The sequence below is a fragment of the Callorhinus ursinus genome, unplaced genomic scaffold (assembly GCF_003265705.2).
Source record: "Callorhinus ursinus isolate GAN/ISIS: 27379988/994484 unplaced genomic scaffold, GSC_fseal_2.0 scaffold7, whole genome shotgun sequence".
In the NCBI taxonomy this organism is placed as follows: domain Eukaryota; kingdom Metazoa; phylum Chordata; class Mammalia; order Carnivora; family Otariidae; genus Callorhinus; species Callorhinus ursinus.
This window is the reverse complement of record NW_027397069.1, coordinates 54,403,954-54,426,763: the sequence shown is the minus strand read 5'-3', so window position 1 is coordinate 54,426,763 and position 22,810 is coordinate 54,403,954. Positions and strand designations below refer to the sequence as shown.

Here is a 22,810-nt window from a genome sequence, read left to right as displayed (position 1 = left end):
GGTTTAGACCTTGATCAGCCCGGAAATCAAACCAGAGGAATCTACATAACAAACTTTACTAACTAGCCTTTATCCACTATTGGTTTCCAATATTTTACCTTCCCACAATATGCTGCCCCTGGAGACTCAAGGTCCTTTTCCTTTGTCTTGTCACTCCTCTAAAAATTTATTGTTCTTTGGCAAAGATGCTAGATAAGTCGGAGTTCTAAGCTGCCTTTTTTTTTTTTTTTTTTAAGATTTTACTTTTGAGTAATCTCCAAACCCAATTGGCCTCAAACTCACAACCCCAAAGATCCAGAGTCACATGCCCCACTGACTGAGCCAGCCAGGCACCCCTTTAAGCTACTTCTTTATATTACTCATCTCTGAGTACTCCCATGTGTTACATATGTGATACACATGGTAATGGCGATACATGGTAATAAATTTCTGCTTGTTTTTCTCTTGTCAATCTGCCAGTCTAATTTACAAGGTCCCAGCTAGATAACCTAAGATGGGTAGAAGAAGAGATTTTCCTTCCCTTTGATGATGAAATAATTATAATACATAAATGCCCTTTCTGATAGACCTTTTCTGTCAAGCAGCTGCCTTGCTCCCCAGCCCCAATCTCCAACCTTTAAGACCAGGTGAGGAGTTGGGGATACAGATGCAAAGAATCTCTAAAGAAGAGGCAATGGCTCAGTTATTCAAAAAGGGTCATCTCTCAGCAGTATCTCCCCAGTGAGGGATATGAAATGCAAAAGTACCAAAATCCAGGTTTGTCAAGTTGTAACATGAACTGGTAACACTGTAACAAGACTGGTAACACTGAAAGACAAGCACTCAGAATAGCAATATTTTTGCTTTTTGCTGAGCATCCCTACAGCACTGTTGGCTGGAGTACTGCAGGATGATGTATCTTAATTTTAAAGGAGCCCCTAACAAAGAGTTAGGAAATGGCTGCTTTGGACAATGCTTCCAAAGCCACAGGTAACACTGTGGACCATGTAGACTCAGAGTTGTCTACCCCACTCCTTCCTGCAATGCCTCAGGGTCATTGTTGGCATATAGATCAAGGGTTGGCAAACTACTTCTGCAAGGGGCCAAATAGTATTTTAGGCTTTGTGGGCCATATAGTCTCTGTTGTGACTATTCAGCTCTGCTGACATAATGTGAAAGTCATCAGAGATAATATGTAAATTAATGAGTGTGGCTATGCTCCAATAAAATTTTGTTTATGGACACCAAAATATAATTTCATATAATTTTTAAGTGTCACAAAATATTCATCTTCTCATTTTTTTAAGTTATTTAAAAATGTAAAAATTATCTTAGCTCACGGGCCATACATAAACAGATGGTGGGCCAGATTTGGTCCACAAATTGTAGTTTGTCAACCTCTGATCTACACAAGTAATAACTTTTATAATGAATGCAGCTTGTTTGTTCTAAGTCTGAGAAAATAAGCCACAGGTATTGAATGAGACAGACAAAAAGGCAGAAGAGGGAGGCTATCACAGAGTGAAACAAAGCCTACTTTTCATTTCCTTGGCTTTGGAGTTCAGATGTACTTGGGCTGGTTTAAATCCATCATTATCTTCTGAGGTGACAGACTCTGAGGAAGCAAATCCCTTAAAAGAGAACAGGTAAGCTGTCTTTATTTTCTAGGTCAGGAAAAGAATTTAATGTAGCAGTTAGACCTCTTTTGTCAACTGTCAATCTGGCTGTAGCTACCACATTAGTTTTGGAAGCCTCAAAGCTGATACCATAAGGAATCTCTGGAGCAATGGAGCCCCTTTGGCTGTGTTCTACTTCTAGGCACTTTAGTAAGCCACATGTTATAAAGACTTTATTTATCAAGACTGTCAAGACATTCTTTAGGCATTAAAATTTAAAATAAAATTCAAAGGCATCTGTCTGTATCCCTCAATTTTGATACCATATTATGAATTTGGCTTCAACTATAAGATGTGCAAGGATAAAAGCACACTTTAGCTATTTTACTTCAAAAAGAAGGTTAAAGGAGTTGCCTATCTTTATGAGTTGTATACACGGCAATCACTTTATATGTTAATGATAACTTTTAAAAAGGTGATAAGCTTAATGCCACACTTGGCACTCAACTAACTGTTCAACTAGTGTTGACCATTATTATTATTATTCAAGTTACTTAAATGGTCAACATTTATTGAGCACTTGGGTGTCAAGCATTGTGCTACACAAAGTTTCTGAAGCTTAGCTCATTTAATCCTCTTAACTCTGAGATAGATACTATTATCCTCATTTTACAGATAAAGGAATGTGGACGTGGAGATGTCACCCAGGTGGAAAGCAGCAGAGCTGGAGGTCAAACCCAGTTCTATGTGGTCTGATGGCCTAACCTTTTCATAATTACGTGATCCTGAGGAGGTACTTACTGTATGTACATTATTAGGCTGAGGGCAAATATTTGCACATCACCTAGGGCAGAGTTTTTATTTCTCATCTACAAGCCCTACTGTGAACTATCTTTATGTCTTCCTCTGTTCTTTTTCCTGCATCTTTCTTTGCTTCCAAGTTATAGTCTCCGACTGGTTATTTTTCTCAGTACAGACTGAGAAGTATACCTTCAGAGGCTATCATGTAAAATGGTGTTTTCTGGATGATTCTTTCTTTGGGCTGTGTCTCTTCTTTCTCTTACATCTCTCAACCTTATCTCCTTAACCTAAATTACTCCATCTTTTTTCTTATTCTGTATCACTATCAACTCTGGAACACTTCAGCTTTTCTATAAATTCTCAGAACTGGATAGCTCTCAGTTTCAGTGGAACACATTGTCAGATCATGACCAACACTCTCCTTACGTATCTAAGTTGGGAACATGCCAATGACCATGGAGGACACTAAGTAAATAAAACACGGTCCTAACACTTCAAGAGTACACCCATTCCAAAATAATAAAAGAAATCCTACACATTATTAAGTTACACAAACAATTGGAACTAAGTAAAAGACAGAAAGTTGAGATCACAGTTAATGTTCTCAGAAGGGCCCCATCTACATTTTGCAGTTTTTACCATCCTTTTCCCATTGTGTTGAATAATGGCTGTCTTCACTTTAGGACTTCTAATGACTGAATGATATTGAATTCTTGAAATACTGTTACATTTCATTTCTCTGAAAAGGAAAAAAACAGTTATTCTATATATCACTAAAAATTCTCTTTATTGGACCTTGAAATATAGATATCACTGTTAGGTAAGTATCCATTAGAAATTAATCTAATACACCTACGCTTATCCCCCACTAAAGAAGGAAATAATTTTAAAGTCAATCATTTTTGAAGTATGTTTAGAAAATAATCTGTGAAAAGGTTTGTAAATACGATGCTAGAAAATAAAAAGGACAGCAAAAGTTATGATATCCATAAAGACTCTGATTAAAGGCATAAGTCTTTTAAAGGTAAAACTCCAGAAATGGAAAAGAGGAAATAAAGTATGTTGGCTAGCTTTTAAAATATAAGCATTCTAGATTTCTCAGAGTTAAACTTACAACTGTGAAGCAAGCCGATATATGAGATACACAGGAGTTCGGGGGAGGGGGAGTAAGAAACAAAGAGAACCATTCTTAATCAATAATACAGATCAATCTTGATTGGGTTCCTAATATCTTACTTACATAACAGGCTCTTTTAAATTATTATTGAACGTAGGTAGACATTCCTCAGTCTCAGCACTTCTATGTGTTTCCAGTTCTAATGGGATAACTTCAACCTCACCATCTGCAACTTCTATTTTCCTCTTTTTTGAAAACATATTTTTCATAATATTCTCTTCTTTTCCATTTTCATCAATAGCATCAGGTTTCTCAGTGTTAGATCTGCTTAGTAATCTTCCTAAAAGAAAAAAAGTAAGAGTTTAGTAAGACAAAAATTGCTAAGCAACAGAAGAACATCTCTATTCTGCTCCATTACTAAAGAACTCTGTGAAATGTACCATATTTCTATAATGAAAATAAACACATTAACTCATCCTAGGAAACTCTTGTAAGAAACAATAAACAAAAGACCAGTAAGAGATTTCATATCTTCCAGTATATGAGAAAAAACACCAACCATCTAAAAAAAGCATTTGTCTGTTCTGGCATAAAATGAAAGAGAACAGATTTAGCTACAATAGTAAAAATAAAATCAGAATGGATTCTAGAAAATTAGAGAGGTGAACTCCAGTCTTTTTATTTTTTAAAGATTTTATTTATTGGGGCGCTTGGATGGCTCGGTTCGTTAACTGTCTGCCTTCAGCTCAGGTTACGATCCCAGGGTCCTGGGATTGGGCCCTGTGTTGGGCTCTCTACTAGGTGGGGAGCCTGCTTCTCCCTCCCCCTCTGCCTGATGCTCCCCCTGCTTGTGCTCTGTCAAATTAAAAAAAAAAATTATTTATTTGAGAGACAGAGAAAGCACAAGCAAGGGGAGGGAGAGAGGGAGAAGAAGACACCCTGCTGAGAAGGGAGCCTGATGTGGGGCTTGATCCCAGTACCCTGGGATCATGACCTGAGCGGGAGGCAGACGCTTAACAGATTGAGCCACCCAGGCACCCTGTGGTGAACTCCACTCTTAAGAATGCAGCTTTTGTGTCTAGTTAAAATGCTTTATCAGTTAAAACTTACATATTTTTTAGGGGTGCCTGGGTGGCTCAGTCAGTTCAGCATCTGCCTTCGGCTCAAGTCCTGATCCCAGGGTCCTGGGATTGAGCCCCATGTTGGGCTCCCTGCTCAGTGGGGAGTCTGCTTCTCCCTCTCCCTCTGCTGCTTCCCCTCCCCCACCCCACATTCCCGCTCTCAAATAAAATCTTTAAAAAAAAACACATTTTTAAATAAAGTGACCTATTTAAATCTGAGGTAATACGTGCCTATTCTCATATTAAGTTCTAGTGTAATATTAAATCTTAAAGTTTATGCATTTTCTTTTAAGGGACCCAAAACTATAGTGACCAAGTCAAAATTAGCGGCTGAATCAGAGAGATACCTTAGGTACATTTCCTAGTAATGCAGACAAAGCCAATGAGACTTCCAGGACACCATGTGGCTCCTTATATAAGGCAGCTGACTTTCATCAGAGTGATTTTGAGAAATAGGAGAGATGAATGTATAGGCAAATTGTGTAGTATGTGACAGGGATCCAAGTGTGGCTGTCAGGAATTATAGGAATTCTTGCTCTCACTGAAGTGAACCTGGACTTTCAGATAAGGATGGTTGCTCTGGTCCTGCCGCCTTGCTGCCAAGACTTGGTCCAGCACAATTCCTTTAGACTGGCTCCAGAGCCATGTTTCCTCAACCAGTCTCATTTCATGATACACACAGGAAGTGAGGATTTTTACCTGATACTCCAGGGTAAATAGCTGAGACTACTAAGACTGATGTGTCTGGCCTATGGGTTGTGACCAGAAAAAATCAGTAATGGCACAACTATAAAACACTGGTTGGGAAGTTTTGCTTAGAGCATGGGCAACTGTCTCGAGTCCCTGAAATGGAGGGAGCTGCTTGAAGATCACTGCCTGAATCATCCTGTACAGGTATTTATTACAGACTTAACCTGTTAAATTCTAAGAGTTCAAATTATTGAACAAGATAGTCTTTGATAATCTTTACCCTAGCAAGTCAGTCATTTAGTTTTCTTATTCAAAAAGTCTTCTTAACTTATCCTAAAGCATCTGTAGCCATGGAGATAAGAAAAAAATATGCCTCACACAATAACCCAAGTTTTATCATTGAGACTTTCTTTTCTGGAATATCCGATGTCTCCTCATCCCATCAGTGCTCAATTTCCCAGTCACTTGCCCCCCTCTGATGGTCCTCCTCTATATTGTTGCTCCTGTTCTTACTATAAATCTAGTAAAATGGAGATTCAGGAATGCAGATCTTACTATAGTAATTTGAATAATGAACCTCTGCTTTACCTGAATAAATGCAAACAAATGTCCCTCTGTCAATGTCATCTAGGCAGCGTACTCCCCATCCCTTCTTCTCAGTTTTGAAGACCTGTAGCCTCACTTGAGGTCCATGCTGGACAACTCGGTTTTGACACATTCGTCGATTACACTTGCACAACAGGCTGCATTCATAAATGCTGTCAATAAAATATGCAAGAAAAAAAACCAATCAGATATCCTAAACTAAAAGCAAAAGCAGTTTATACTGCTACCTCACTAATAATTACCATAGGAGGCCAACTAAGTGTGAAGGCTCCTAGACTGCCTGGATTCTCATCATAGCTCCAGCCATTTACTAACTGTGTGATGTTGGATGAGTTATCAATTTTCCATTTTTTAATGTGGGGATATATAAGTGTACCTATCTTGTAGGGTTGTTTCATGATTAAATGAGTCAGTATTTACAAGGTGCTTAAGGCTATGCCTGGCACATAATATATGTTAGCTTTTAAAAAATGTCTAGTTGATTAACATAACAATAAAAAAATTAAATGTAAAAAAATGTCTAGTAATGTCTAGGAAAGGAATGTTTAGGAAGAAAGCTTTTCTATGTATCTTTTAATGACAACAATTTTGAAAGTCTGAAAATTCCCAATTCTTAGATGAGCTTTGCAAATTATAAATCCTAATGGGGAAATTATATTTCCTAGCTGCCCAAAGTCTAACCCTAGTGGGTAAGAGCCAGACTCAAAGCAGATAGGTGTTTAAGTACACTCTGCATGCTACGTGTGTGCTTACATTTCTTTTTTTTCTGACTTCCATTTCCAAGAACAATATATAAGTTTGGTTTTTTATTCCTTAATATAGATTTCTGGTATAAAATTAATATTTAATGATATCTATAAGACTACAGACCACAACAATAAAGTACCCACCTTCAAAAATACAAACACCCTGCAACAAATCCTCAAGGTATCTTACCCAGTAGGTATTTGTCTCTGTAGTCTTTTATATTTATACCCAGTGGTTATTTTATTACTTGACAAGGGGCCAGTCTTGGCATTCCTTGCTGTCAGCTGAAGACATGCACATTTTGTTCTAAAAGGAAAGCAATGGATGGAGAAGTTAGAATAAAAAAGCACCAACTTAAGAGAGTCTTGATAAAAATGTAAATGATAAAGGATGCAATTGTATTTAGAACAGTCACTTAGCTCATGGACAGTTGGACTTCTCCCCTAACAGAACAGGTCTCTTTAAAAGACAAAATTTCCCAAAATTTATCATAATTATAAACTGCCCTATACCTCTATTTACTCATGAAATACTTAAATATATGAGTTTTAATTTTTTAAAATGAATTCCTTTCATTTCCTATTCAGCAGAAGCTAATTTGTGAAAATTCTCCTAGGTCCTCTCTCCTATAATGGATAAACTTATGCATGTCACACCTGAAAGGGCATAGGTAGTTTTGCAGACATCTTAAAGTATCTCTCCCTCCAATGACATGAAAACAGACTGGGGAGATTGATGCTGGCCATCTGGCTACTACAATCTGTTTTTCATAATGTTGCTAAGCAGAAGACACGCAACCATAGATTTTTCTCATTCAAGATGGCAATGTAGGAAGACCCTGAACTCACCTCCTCCATGGACAAACTGTATCTACCTAATTATAGAGCAATGCCCCCTAAAGAAGAACTGAGGGCTGACTGAACAGCTTCTGCACAAAAAAAGAGAGACCACACAGAGAGACAGAGACACAGTAACAAAGGGAATCCCCACCACCTCTGACACTTTGAACTGCAATGAGGAGGGACTGGTGAGCAGATTTGTCTGCCCTAGGGCACAGAAAAAAAAAAGCTGTGGCTTAAAATGACAACTAGAATATAAAGGAACTAGCCCTAGACCCCGGCCATTTGGCAGGGGAGCTGCTGGAACTCCCTCTGGGTTAGAAGGGCTGGCAAACGCTACGGTTTACGTTTCCTCTCTACCTTGCCAGCACAGATGAGAGTACGGTCTGGATGTCCTAGACAGCCTGAGACTTCAGCAAGCCTTGGACACCCTGCGGCACAGAAAAAAATCCTCCGTTTAAAAGAGCTACTAGGGGGCACCTGGGTGGCTCAGTTGGTTAAGCCGCTGCCTTCGGCTCAGGTCATGATCCCAGGGTCCTGGGATCGAGCCCCACATCGGGCTCCCTGCTCATGCAGGAAGCCTGCTTCTCCCTCTGCCTGCCGCTCCCCCTGCTTGTGCTCTCTCCCTCTATCTCTGTGTGTCAAATAAATAAATAAAATCTTAAAAAAAAAATTAAAAAAAAAAATAAAAGAGCTACTAGGATATAAAGGACTCAGTCCTAGAACTATGCAAAATGGCAGGGGAGCTGCTGAAACTCTCTCCAAGTCAGGGGAGCTGGTGAACACCATGGTTAATAATCCCCCTCCCCCTTGATACTGCAGATAGGGAAAGGGCCCAAGTACCCTAGTGGGTCTACCACTGCAGTGAACTCTGGGGCCCTAACCCACACCAGCCCTAGCCATCCCATCAAAGCAGCCCCAGTGCAGCACACATTGCACACCTCTGGTCAGCATTCACTACAGCTCCAGCCATCTCGTCAAGGTGACACAGGTGCAAAGTATCCTAGAACAGTCCAGGCCCATACCACTTTGGCTCCAGATGATGACTGCACACCCCTGGTGCATAGCATCATAGAACATCCTGACCCATGCCCTGCCTCAGCCCTGGCAATGCTACTAGAGCCCCCCTGAATAAAGAACCATGGGAACCCCTGGCCTCATACCCATTTAACCTTCTGCTGTACTCCCAGGGTGCCCTCTCTGTAAAGAGCCCTGGGATCACCCCAGCCCATACCCACTTCAGCTTTAGCTGTCTGGCCAATGTGCCATCTGCACTGAGAGCCCTAGGACTGCCCATCCTGCACCAACTTCAGCTCCAGGCATCCCACTGAGACAGTCCCAGCAGAGTCCCCTGGGGCCTCCAGCCCACAATAGCCAGCCACAGCTCTAGTCGGCCAGCCAAAGTCACCAAGCCCACAGTCTCCACAGACACAACCATGCACAAGATCACTCCTTCTAGTTTAGGAGAAGCAGCCATTCTGTCTAATTCATAGAAACAAAGACAGAAAGTCAAGCAAAATGAAGAGACAGGAGTATGCTCCAAAGAACTACACAAAACCTCAGAAAAGAAACTAAATGAAATGGAGATAAGCAATATGCCTGATAGAGTGTTCAAAGTAATGATCATGAAGATGTTCACCAGACTGCAGAGAAGACTGGATGAACTCACTGAAAACTTCAACAAAGTGATAGAAAATATGAAAAATAATCAGAGTTGAAGAATATAACTGAAATGAAAAACACACTAGAGGGAATCAACAGATTAGAGGATGCAGAAGAACATATTAGCAATCTGGAGGATAGGGTAATGCAAACTACCCTAGCTGAATAATGAGAAGATAACAGAATTTTTAAAAAGGAGGATAGGTTAAGGGATCTCTTGGACAGTATCAAGTGAACAAACATTTGGATTATAGAGGTCCTGGAAGTAGAAGACAGAGAGAAAGGGTAGAAAACTTATTTGAAGAAGTAACAGCTGAATACTTCCCTAACCTAGAGAAGGAAACAGACATCCAGTTTCAGAAAGCACAGAAAGTTCCAAACAAGATGAACCCATAGAGATACACACCATGACATATAATAATTAAAATGTCAAAGATTAAAGATAAAGATAGAATTTTAAAAGCAACGAGAGAGAAGCAATTAGTAACATACAAGGGAAACCGAATAAAGCCATCAGCTGGTTTCAGCAAAAACTTTGCAGGCCAGAAGGGAGTGGCATGAAATATTCAAAGTGCTGAAAGAATAAAATCTACAACCAAGAATACTCTATCTAGCAAGATTATTATTCAGAACTGAAGGAGAGATAAAGACTTTCCCAGACAAAGAAGTTAAAGGGTTCATCACTATCGAACTGGCCTTAAAAGAAATGTTAAAGTGACTTCTTTAAGTCGAAAAGAAAGGACACAATTAGAAGAAAATTATGAAAGGGGACTCACCAAAATTAAAAGATATAAAATACGATAAGACAGATATAAAATGAGGGAGGGGGAAATAAAAATGAAGATCGTTTAGAATGTATTCAAACTTCAGTGACCATCAGCTTAATGATCACTTCACTGCTAATACTTAGGATGTTATATATAAAGATTTTACTTATTTGAGAGAGAATGAGAGAGCGAGCACACAAGCATATGAGTCAGGGGGAGGGGCAGAGGGATTGGAGGGGCAGACTCCCCGCTGAGCAGGGAGACTGACATAGGCTCGTTCCGAGGACTCCAAGATCATGACCTGAGCTGAAGGCAGATGCTTAACCGATTGAGCCACCCAGGTGCCCCTAAGGATGTTACATATAAACTTCGTGGTAACCACAAACTAAAATCCTGTAATACAGACACAAAAGATAAAGAGAAAGAAAGCCAAGCCTAACACTAAAGAAAGTAATCAACCTTAAGGAAAGAGAACAAGAGAAGAAAGGAATGGAGAAGAACTACAAAAACATCCAGAAAACAATTAACAAAATGGCAATAAGTACAAACCTATTAATAATTATGTTAAATGTAAATGGACTAAATGCTTCAATCAAAAGACACAGGGTGACAGGGGTGCCTGGGTGGCTCAGTCAGTTAAGCATCTGACTCTTGATTTTTGGCTCAGGTCATGATCTCAGGGTTGTGAGACTGAGCCCCAAGTCAGGCTCTGTGCTGGGCGTGGAGCCTGCTTAAGATTCTCTCCCTCTCCCTCTACCCCTCCCCCCTCTAAAAAAACAAAAACAAAACAAAACAAAAAAAAAACAAGACTCATCTATATGCTGCCTATAAGAGACTTACTACAGACCTAAAAACATATAGACTGAAAGTGAAAAGATGGATAAAGATTTCCATGCAAATGGAAGTGAAAAAAAAAGCCTGCAGTAGCAATACTTATATCAGACAAAATAGAATTCAAAACAAAGGCTGTATTAAGGGACAAAGAAGTGCACTACATAATGATAAAGGGATGAATCTGACAACAGGATATAGCACTGTAAATATCTAAGCACCCAATACTGGAGCACCTAAATGTATAAAGCAGATTTTAACAGACACAAGGGGAGAAACTAACAGTAATAGAAGTAGGGATTTTAACATCCTACTTACAGGAATGGAGAGATTATCCAGGCAGAAAATCAATAACGAAACAGTGTCTTTGAACAATACATTAGACTGGATGGACTTGAGATATATATATATAAACATTCCAGCCGAAACAACAGAATACACATTCTTTTGAAGTGCACATGGAACATTCTACATGATAGATCATATATCTCAATAAACAAGTCTCAATAAACTTAAGAAGACTGAAATCATATCAAGCATCTTTTCTAACCAAAATGGAATGAAATTAGAAATCAATTACAAGAAAAAAAGTGGAAAAACCATGAACATGTGGAGGCTACACAACATGTTATAAACAACCAATGGGTCAATGAAGAAATCAAAGAGAAAATTAAAAAATACCTCTAAACAAATGAAACCTAATGGTCTAAAATCTTTGGGATACAGCAAAAGCAGATCTAAGAAGGAAATGTATAGTGACCTCAAAAAACAAGAAAAATCTCAAACAATCTAAACTTACTCCTAAAGGAAGTAGAAAGGGAGAACAAGACCCAAAATTAGTAGAGAGAAAGGAAATAATAATGATCAGAGCAGAAATAAATGTAACAGAGACAAGAAAAAAAAATAGAAAAGATCAATGAAACCAAGAGCCGGATCTCTGAAAAGGAAAAAAAAAAAAAAAGGAAAGAAAAACAAAATTGATAAAACTTTAGTCAGATTCATCAAGAAAAAAAGAGAGAGGATCCAAATAAATAAAATCAGAAATGGAAGGGGTTAAGTAACAACTGACACCATAGAAATACAAAGGATATGAGAAATTACATGCCAACAAATTAGACAATGTAGAAGAAATGGATAAATTCAAAGAAACATAATTTTCCAAAAGTATATCAAGAAATAGAAAAGGTGATTACTAGTATCAAAACTGAATGAGCAATCAAAAAACTCCATTTAAATAAGGGTTAATATCTATTCTCAAACTATTCCTAAAAACAGAAGAGGAAGGAAAACATCCAAATACATTCTATGAGGCCAGCATTACTCAGATATCAAAACCAGGTAAGGACATTAGAAAAAAAGAAAACTACAGAGCAACATCCCTAATAGATACAAAAATCCTCAACAAAAGATTAACAAACCAAATTCAACAATACATTAAAGATCATTCACAATCATTTGGTTGTTTTGTTTTGGCCTGGGTGGTAAATACACAGGAACTTGTTATGCTGTTCTCTATTTCTTCTATATGCCCCATATATTTTTGTTTTTGTTTTTGTTTTTTTTAAAGATTTTATTTATTTGAGAGAGAGAGAATGAGAGATAGAGAGCACGAGAGGGAAGAGGGTCAGAGGGAGAAGCAGACTCCCTGCTGAGCAGGGAGCCCGATGTGGGACTCGATCCCGGGACTCCAGGATCATGACCTGAGCCGAAGGCAGTCGCTTAACCAACTGAGCCACCCAGGCGCCCATGAACAGCTTATTCTTATGCATATATGTATGCATACCTCTAGAGTAGGGTCTCTCAAATATTTTTGACCCACAGTAAGAAATACATTTTCTTCATGATCCTATATAGGCATACAAATATATTTCTCTACATATGTGTATAAACTGAAAGAGTGGCATGAAATTTTACCCTTATGTATGATACACTTGGGTATTTCCTTCTTTTAAAGATTTTATTGTTTTTACTTATTTTTTTAAGATTTATTTATTTATTTGAGAGATAGAGAGAGAGCATGAGCAGAAGAGGGAATCTCAAGCAAACCCAGTGTCAAGCATGGAGCCCAAAGGGGGGCTCGATCCCACAACCCCAAGATCAAGACCTGAGGCTGAAACCAAGAGTCAGATGCTTAACTGACCGAGACACCCAGGTACCCCTAAAGATTTTTTTTTTTAAAGATTTTATTTATCTGACAGAGAGAGAGAGCAAGCAGAAGCAGGGGAAGCAGCAGAGGGAAAGGGAGAAGCAGGCTGTCCCACTGAGCAAGGAGCGGGACTTGGGGCTCAATCCCAGGACCCTGGGATCATGACCTAAGCTGAAGGCAGATGCTTAACCAACTGAGCCACAAAGGCGCCCCATGATTTTATTTTTAAGTAATTTCTACACCCAGAATCAGGCTCAAACTTAACCCTAAAATCAAGAGTAGCACAACTACTGACTGAGCCAGCGAGGTGCCCCTTGGGTATCTTCTTTACTATTTAATTAAAAAAATGCTAGTTACAACCACTTTAATGATTTTATATCCCACTAAATCTGTAGCTTGGAAAACAATGCTCTAGATATACTTATAAGTACTACTGCTGGAAAGTATATATGCATGTCCTCAATTACTATGTAATTGTTTGAACAGCCCCCTGTCAAATGACTGGTCTGGCTTGGTACGGAATTCTAGTTTTACATTTATTTTCCTTTGTCATTTTAAGCTAATATGCCTCTGTTTTTGTCTTCTTTATTTCTGATAAGAACTGTGTTGTTAATCAATTTTTTTCTCATAGTGTTTGAGATATATTCTTCATCGTACTTTTTAAATTTTCAGCTATTAGCTCTTTGAATGTTGCTTTTTTCTTTTTCTCAGATATATTCTGGAGTTTATTTTATCCTCCACAGTTTTTAATCTACCTGTAAATTATCTTCCTCAAGTCTTTGTCTATTTTCATTCTGGAAGATCTCTTTCATTTTGCCTTGCAATTCACTAATGCTTTCTCCAGTTATATGAGCTCTACCATTGAGTCCATCTATTTAGTTTTTTTATTTCTATGACCACGTTTTATTTCCCACATTTCCAAATTGTTTTTTTTCATATATACACCTTTACCCACCCCCCAATATCCTTTTATTTCATGGATGTTAATATTTTAATCTCTCTAAGCATTTTAAACATATATATTTTAAAGTCTCTTTTCGGGGCACCTAGGTGGCTCAGTTGGTTGAGTAAATGACTCTTGAATTCAGCTTGGGTCATGATCTCAGGGTTGTGAGATCGAGCTCCACTCAGTGCAGAGTCTGTCCCTCTCCCTCATCTCTTCCTTTCTCTCTCTCAAATAAATAAAATCTTTTTTAAAAAATAAAGTCTCTTTTAATCAGATTCTGTATTTATCTCTGATTCTTCAGGCGTGAGTTCTCCCATTTGTTGGGATTCATGCTGCCTTCATGGTCCTAAACATCTCTGTGTGCTTTGACTGAAATCCTACCTTTCTGTGGGTTTACTCCTGGGTGCTCCTTTATGTTGACTCCTTTCCTCATTGCTCTGGCTGTGACTATGGGTTTCACTGCTCTAAAACCAGTTGTTTTTAATCCCATTCCAGGCTATGTGAGATAATCAGCCTACTTCCCAGCCCCTGTAGAGGTCCCTGATTCTATCCCCTGGAGAACTGAGTGCCCACTCTCTGCCATACATGGGACATGTTTAATTCCCATTTCTATAAGAGTTAAAATCCCTAGCCACAGTGCTTGTGTCCATTTTCAGATCCCAGCAGGTTTCAGCCTTTGCTTTTGTGATTTCTCTTATAATTTCTGACCTATAGATGAAAATATGTATACTGGTGGTACATGTTATATAAAGGTTAGTGTCTACAGTGTTAAAGCAAAAATCATATACAGTTGGGTTGCCTGGGTGGGTTAAGGTCTGACCCTCGATTTCGGCTCAGGTTATGATCTTAGGGTCACGAGATTGAGCCCTGCATTGGACTCCACATAGCGTTTAGAACCTGCTTGAGATTCTCTCTCTCCCTTTCCCTCTGCCCCTCTCCCTGCTCTCCATCTCCCTCTCAAATAAATCTTTAAAAAAAATCATATATAGTCAAGATTCTTTAAAAAAAAAATCTTATAAACTGACCAGTAAGTAAACATTGTCCAACAGTTTTTTCTCCAGCAGTGAGGACTGGGTTTGGCCACATGTCAATTATATTTAGACACAATGTTAAAAACAAAAAGACAAAAAACAAAACCCTTATTTTAAAATAAAACCTGACACTGTGAGAGATTTCCTCTATGACAGGCCTAAAGGAATGAGCCAAACTGAAGTAACAGCAGATTTATACATATCCTCTCACACTTCAAATAACTGAGATGGTGAAACTACTGCCTATACTATTTAAATTCTTTCTCTCCTTTTTATTTTGCCCAGTACAGGTAGCTAAATTTGCATCAAATTAAATGTATATAATGCAACTCCACTCTATATATGCCTACCTACTACATGTATCTTACATACCCTTTAAATAAAATTTTCAAATTCTTACTATAGTAGAACATGTTTTTTTAGTCGAATGTCAATGTTATGGGATTATGAATTATAAGCACCTTTAACTTTATAAAGAAGTAGCACGGAAATATTTGTAAAAGTAAAACAAGACATATAACATAATGGTAAAGAGCATGGGTTCAAACACTGACTCTTCAATTTGTTTGCTCTACGACCTTAAAATTGGCTTCTCAACTTCCTCATTTGTAACACAGAAGTAGTATTACCTACACTTCATGAGGGTTTGCGAGGATTAAGTAAAAAAGTATATGTAAAGCACTTGTTACAGTGTCTGGCACTGTTACATGGCTTTAGCTGGACTTGTTGCCATTGTGATTATGGTACTAGATTAAAGGAAATACTCATCCTTGGAAGAAATAACTTTCAAATTACTATAATATTTGGCAAAGAGTTTTCTTTTCTATTGCTAGTGAGACAGTATATCTTTCCATTTTTGATTCTTGGTGAAAAGAGTTTAGAGAGACAAACTGATACAATGCAGGACTTCCTGACAAGTACCCCTACATTCAGAAGACTTTTTGAAATGCCATGTTTTTCTACTCACATGTCTATGCAGCCCTCAGAACAGTCACACGAATCAGTAAACATGTTGGTAAAGCTGTTTAGATAATATGCTCGTGGCCATATAGTCCTTCTGTACTTAAACTGTGGAAGCTTTCTATTGTCAATTTCATTACAGAAAGAAATGGGTACCGATTCCACTCCATTGCTAATATCCACATCAGAAACAATTTCTTCTTGTTTTGGGTAATTCCGAGTCAACTGAACATAGGTATTGAAAGAAAAGTTATCTGTAAATAAAAAGTTACACTCTGTCTCAAGCAGGTAACGGAAAACTTCTTCCACATTTCGTAGACTCCTTCCACAAGGGGTTTTATAACTCACATGGAGTGCTGAAGAATGAGAGTTTGTCTTTGCATGTCGTCTTTGGAAGTGGCATTTGATTGGTAGCTGCAGAGGGTTTTCTCCCTTGAAGGTAAGTGGTATTTTCATCAGACAAGTTCGAGAGCAGTCATGACTTCGGTAAGATAGATTCAAAGATGATTTCTTTTCTCTGATGTATGCAACTTTATTTTCCAAAGGAGGAACTTCCTTATTTTTTGTAGATCTGTTTAAAATTAATTATTAATTAGTATCTCAAATTTATACAATTCCCCATTTTTAAAAAACAATGCACACTAAGGAGTAAGTTAGTTCCTATTATCTTCTTTTTAGACATCACTAAAACAAGCCAGACTCTGAAATAAACATTTATTTATCATGTTCTGTAACCATATAAAAGTTATACCTTAAGGGTTTTTTTCCTCTGGACACCAAATACATGGTGTTTTTTTTCCAGCTCCACCTCTTCAACTTGGGTGTCCAATAATTCAGTTCAGTTCTGACACTGTCTACCTGGAGTCAGCATCAGTTACCAGAAGTTAAAGGCCTCAGTCCCATAAGACTGTCTCCACTTCAGATGCCAAACAAAAGTTCCAGGCCACCTAAACTGACCAACCCAGGGGTTTCCACATGATCTCCTCAGGTATGATAATTTGCTAGAAAGATTCACTTTAATTACTATTACAGTAATATTACTAGGTTTTAATTACTATTACCAGTTTATAACAAAAGATACAGCTCAGGGGCAGCCAAATGTAAGAAGTACACAGAGCAAGGGAAGTGGGAAGGGGCATGGAGTTGGCCTATCCTCTCCATGTCGCCACCCTCCCAGCACCTCAAAGCCTTTACCAACCAGGAAGCTTACAGAATCCTGTCCTCTTAGAGGTTTTTAAGGAGACTTCACTACGTGAGCACCACTGATTAAATCATTTGCCACTGGAGATTATTTGAATCTCTAGCCCTTCTCCCCTCACTGGAGGCTGGGAGGTAGGACTGAAAGTTTCAAGCTTCTAATGGAGGTTTCATCTTTGATGACCAGCCTCCCCGCTGAAGCTAACTGGGAGCCCATCACCAAGTCATTTCATTAGCTTGCCAAAGACCCTCATTCTTCAGGAAACTCCAAAGGTATTACACGCTAAATGAGGGACCAGAACAAAGACCAAATATTCTTCCTATTATACCACAACCTAATTTCAGAATATCCCAGAAAGCTGTGATTATAGCTGTAATTCTGTGCTATGCAGCACCTACCATTTAGAGCATGCACTTTGAGGAATGTTACTTCTTCAAGCATGCTTGGTTCACAATTCTTGCTTGTAAAAAAACAGGAAAGGCTAGCTTAAAAAAAAAAAAAACTAATTCATCAAGACTCCTGCAATAATTATACCAACTGGATTTCTTCTGTAATGTGTATTCCACCTGGCATCATATTGACAAATATGAAAATGATCAGCTGATACAAGAAAATGGAGAGGTTACTGATTTTAAGGAAAAAAAAATCTGTGAAAAGATTCCATGTGTATAGAACTCAAGTTTTAATCTTTCATAAAGTACCTAAGTTTTGTTTTACCTAATATTTTCTATCTATCTTTAGGTATCTGTTATTTATTATTAAAGTTACATAGGTATTTTGGAGATATTTTTATGCTCACTATATAAAGCAGCACTATCAATAAGACTTTCTGCATTGATAGAAATGTCCCATGTCTGTGCTGTTCAATTTGGTAGCCCCCTAGCCACATGTGGCTACTGAACACTTTAAATGTGGCTAATGTGACCAAAAAACTGAATTTTAAATTTAATTTTGATCAATTCAAATTTAATTTTAATTCAAATAATTCAAATTTAAATAGCCACATGTAGCTAGTGGCTACTAAACTGAATGCACAAATACGAGGTTCTCCATCCCTTTTCCAGCTATATAGCACTCCTCTGCATAAATTCCACAATTTAGTCTTCTACTGTTTCCAATCTTTTGCTATCACAAATCATGATGTGATGAATAACCTGGTGCATAACAATTTCAAACGTGTAGAGATATCACTTCAGAATATGTTTCCAGAAGTGGGAGTACTAGGTCACAGGGTAAATGAATTAGTAATTTTGTTAAGATCACCAAACTGTTCTCCACGGGGTCAGCCCTTCCAGCAATTTATGAGTGCTTGCTATTGCAGAGCCTCATCAATCAATGGCTCTTGATGTTTTGGAATGTTCTACTATATTTATAAATCTTTTAATGTTGAAAACATTTGTTTCCAATTTTCCTATTGGTTACTACTTTGATGAACATCCTCATACATAAATCCTTGACCAAATTCCTGATTATTTTTCCTGATTATTACCTTAGGATACATTCCTTTAAGATGAATTAGTGGGTAACAAGAATACACATTTTAAAATAACCTCTTATTAATAAAACTTGCAAACTTATACATAGCTGTGTATTTTTCTCATAAAAAAAAAAACTGTTATATTGGACCCCCATGTACTTGTAAGGACTGTAGAACTCTCAGCACACGATGACTCCATCCAAACCTGTGCACTAAGACAACCAAACTGTCTAGCAAGGCTTCTAGCAGCATAAGGCCATGTCTCTGGGAGGACCCAAGTCCCCCAATAAAGTGCTGCCTAAGAAAGCTCAAGGCTATCAGAAGAGTTTGTTTCTTCTAGCCAACACCTGAAGATAAGCCCCTCAACCTTTCTTTCTTAGAGCATTTACTAAAAAGGGCTTGCAATTGTGAATCTTTCCTCCATTCCCTAAAGATGTGTTATTTAATTCCTACAACTCAGGAGTACCCTTTCTCCAGGTCCTGAAGGCCCTTCTCTTGGAAGTTAACCATCAGGAAGGATAGGGCCTTTGTCTTCCAGTCTCTGTGGCAGGATAAATCCTAACTTTGATGGTTTCCAGCTAGCACAGAGCTGGCCTCAGAGGCATTCACACTAACTCTTTGTACAATTTTTCACTTGGGTTCCCCTCTTCCTCTATCTCTACTCCCTCATTCACCTGTAAAACACCAGCCACCCCAGCACAAATTGGATTGGAGCTCAGCTTTTTCCCCTACTGTCAGTAGTTACTGAAGTGAAATCAGTTTTCATCACTTTAATGTCTGGTTTTATTTATCTTTGACACTTGTTACCAAACTTCAATTATCAACATGTTGCCTGTTTTACTTCTATTCTTCCTCCTCTTGCCCCACACTAGAATATGCTGGAGTATTTTAAAGCAAATCCTAGACATTACCTGAAATAATTCGGTATGTATATCTAACAAACAAGGCTTTTTAAAAAACATACAAGATCAATGACCTATCTTCACATTTTGGTGATTGTTAAATTTGTTTGAATCAGAATTCAGAAAGTCCCACACATTGTATTTGATTCAGATGTCTTTTTGCCTCTAATCTTTTAGCAGTGTCCCCTCCCTCTTCATTTTATGACATTTATTTGTTGAAGTTGAATAAACCGTGTCATTTGTCCTATAGCCTATAGTCCTATAGTCATTTGTCCCATTTCCCACATTCCGGTATTTGGTTGATGCTTTCCTTGTGGTGGTTATCATTTAACTCATCCTTCTGTCTCTCTATTTGGTAAATCAGTAGTCAGTTCTAGAAGCTTGGTTAGATTTAAGTTCTTAGGCTGGGGGGTGGGGGTTGTTCTCTATCTTTCTTTCACTTAATAGTTTTGTTATTCACTCGTGATTATTGTCTAGGCCAGTGCTACTCAAGGTGTGGTGGTGTCAGTCCCCAGTGGTTTGCTACCAATTCATAGTAAGTATAAAAATATAAAGATGAAAAAGTTTAGAAACTCTTACAGCAATTTAACATTGTTGCAACATCTCATTGCATTTCATAAGTGTATTCCTCAATAAATTTGAAGTTTCAAACAAAACAAAACACCTGTTCTTACCACCATTAGTTTGACAGCACTGGCCTAAGGCCACAGTTTCTTTGGGAATGGGGGAAGTTGTAAAAATAACAATCTTCCAATTCTACCATTTCTATTGCATTTTCTGGCTGGAATTCTTTGATAAAGAAGAAATTTTCCTCATCAACTCTTGGGTTATCTGAAATATAGTTAATATAGGAAAAGCAGGATAAATGCTTGATTCTCTTTATTTACTAGAATTCAGAATGGTGAGTTGTATCCTAGCAACTACCAAAATGACTGATTTTTAAAATGTTATCATGAACCCATTTATAGATTTAATGTGTTTAAATCAATCACAGTGATTATTCCTTTAGATGTTCAAATTGTGCCATTTTTAGCCAGTGGGAGCTCCTCCAAGTTTGCTCCTACATCTTTCTAACACACTTGGTAGGCTTTGATGGCTTTCTTGCTTTCTGTCCCAAGAAGCCCCAGGTCTAGAATCAGCCATTCCTCCAAAGGACTATGATTCCACTTAATGAGAAATAACATTTAGAGATCACAATCATGGTGCTAGGAGGTACACACATTTTAACCAATACAGACTACCAAACTGCTTTCCAAAAAAGCTGGACCAATTTACACTGTATGAATGTTGATATAATTATTATTTTTGAATTTTTAACCAATTTGATTAATGAAAAACAGTACCTTATTAGCTCCTTAATGTTTTTCTCTAAGTAACAGAGTTTGAACATAATTTCATGTTTACTGGTCTTTTTTTTTCCCCCCTTTGGTTAACTGTTCATATGTTTTGTCCAATTTCCTATTGGGGGTTTGTTTGTTCATTCACGCATTCATTCTTCCAACAGATTTCCTGAGTGCCTGCTATACACCAGGTGCTATGGAAACAATGATGAAAGCTCCATGATCTCAAGGAGCTTACATTCTAGGCAGACAATTAAGTATCTACAATAAAGTGTAAATAATGTTATGAATAAAGCCATGATACATGATGTCATGAGAAGACATCTTTATTATTATCATTTTTATTAGGGCTCTAATTTTATAATTAATTTTTCCATGAGGTGGGAGTCTAATTTCCTAATTTATTCTGATGTACCATGAAGAACTAACTTAAATTTTCCAAATGATATCCAACTATTACAGAGTCATTTACTGAATAAGTCTTTTACTGTATAACTTTTGACTTACTAACTTAATCCTATCCTACATTCTTATAAATATATAAAATGTGCTATTATTTTCTAGGCTTATTCTGTCTCTTGATACAACTGTTACCAACTGACGCAAACCAATACCAATGTGGTTTTTTTCCATAGGTTGATAGAACATTTTGAGATTTATCAGAGCAAGTCCTCTGTCACTATTTTTCCTTTTGAACATGTTCTGTTTTCTGATTTTTTGCCTTTTGACATTAAATTTATAGTATTTGCCAACTTAAAAAAATCCAACTGCCTGGATTTCATGTTAAATTAAATCTACAAATTTATTTGGAAAAAATTTACATTTTTGTAATATATAGCTTTCCCATCCAGGAACATGGTAAGTTTATCCATTTATTAAAATCTTTAGCTTTAATTTTCCTCATGTATACATTTCTTGTAAATAGTCCCATTTATTTACTTTTTTGGTATTGTGAATGGGGACTTTATTCCATATTTTCTATTGGTATACACTTTCAGATTTTTATTTTATGTGACTGTTACTAAACCCTTTTTTTAGCTTAATAATTTTACAGTTGACCCTTAAATTTTCAGGGTAGATAAGATCATCTACACATAATTTTACCGTGTACATTTCAATAATCATATTTTCTTTGATATTCTGTTGTACTGCCTAGAATTTCTAGGAAAATATTGAATAACAATTATGATAGCAGGCATTCCTGTCTTATTTTAAAGAAAATGCATCTAGAGATTCATCACTACATAGGATATAGATGTTAGAGAAATATATTGTCTATCCCATTAAAGATAATGCTTCTATTTCTAATTGTTGGTATTGAATTTTTAAAGTCTTTTGGCATCTGTTAAGTTTTTCTTCCTATGGTTTACTTTGGTAAAATAATGGATTTTCTAATACTAAATCATTCTTGCTTGACTAGAGTAAATTCCACTTGGTGATCTCACTCTTTTAATACTTCTCTGGATTAGAACTGCTAAAATTTTATTTAAGATCCTTATATCCATAATAGTAATACTTAAACTTTTAGGGTCATGAACCCTTTCCACAATCTGATGAAAATTATGACTCTCTCCCTAGAAATATAGCATTAACATAAAATTTTGCATACCATTAAGGGACTTGATAGCCCTAAGGACTCATGAATTTATTATAGTTAACTTCTTATTTAGATGGTTTCCATGCCACTCCCATATCTTAAATACTATGTCCTCCTCAATCCTAATTTCCACATTCTGATTCATCTTTTGGTCAGCAAGAGGATGTATGAGAAAGTTTTCCAGAAGGGCATATGGATGGTATGTTTTCTGAGCATCTGCAGGGGTTAAGTCTGGTGCTAACCTAGACTTTCTGTGTTTTGTTTTTTTGTGTTTTATTTTTTTGCTTTTGTCTAAATTTCTAACATACTTATACTTTGATACTAAAACTTTTTTTTAAAAGATTTTATTTATTTATTTGAGAGAGAGAATGAGAGAGAGCGAGCGCGCACATGAGAGAGGGGAGGGTCAGAGGGAGAAGCAGACTCCCCGCCAAGCA

General features: G+C 37.4%; 1 protein-coding gene across 7 annotated transcripts in view; it reads right to left on the bottom strand.

Annotated features, from left to right (window-relative positions):
• Positions 1 to 22,810, bottom strand: part of SETDB2 (SET domain bifurcated histone lysine methyltransferase 2) — an 87,147-nt gene that overhangs the window by 38,169 nt on the left and 26,168 nt on the right. For all 7 annotated transcript variants that reach the window (XM_073894574.1, XM_073894575.1, XM_073894577.1 and 4 more), the window contains 6 exons: positions 15,867 to 16,430; positions 6,867 to 6,983; positions 5,913 to 6,082; positions 3,637 to 3,853; positions 3,036 to 3,135; positions 1,517 to 1,610 (listed from right to left, as the gene is read on the bottom strand). In XM_073894574.1, coding sequence (XP_073750675.1) covers positions 1,517 to 1,610; positions 3,036 to 3,135; positions 3,637 to 3,853; positions 5,913 to 6,082; positions 6,867 to 6,983; positions 15,867 to 16,430 — 1,262 coding nt within the window. The remainder of the gene's footprint in view (positions 1 to 1,516; positions 1,611 to 3,035; positions 3,136 to 3,636; positions 3,854 to 5,912; positions 6,083 to 6,866; positions 6,984 to 15,866; positions 16,431 to 22,810) is intronic.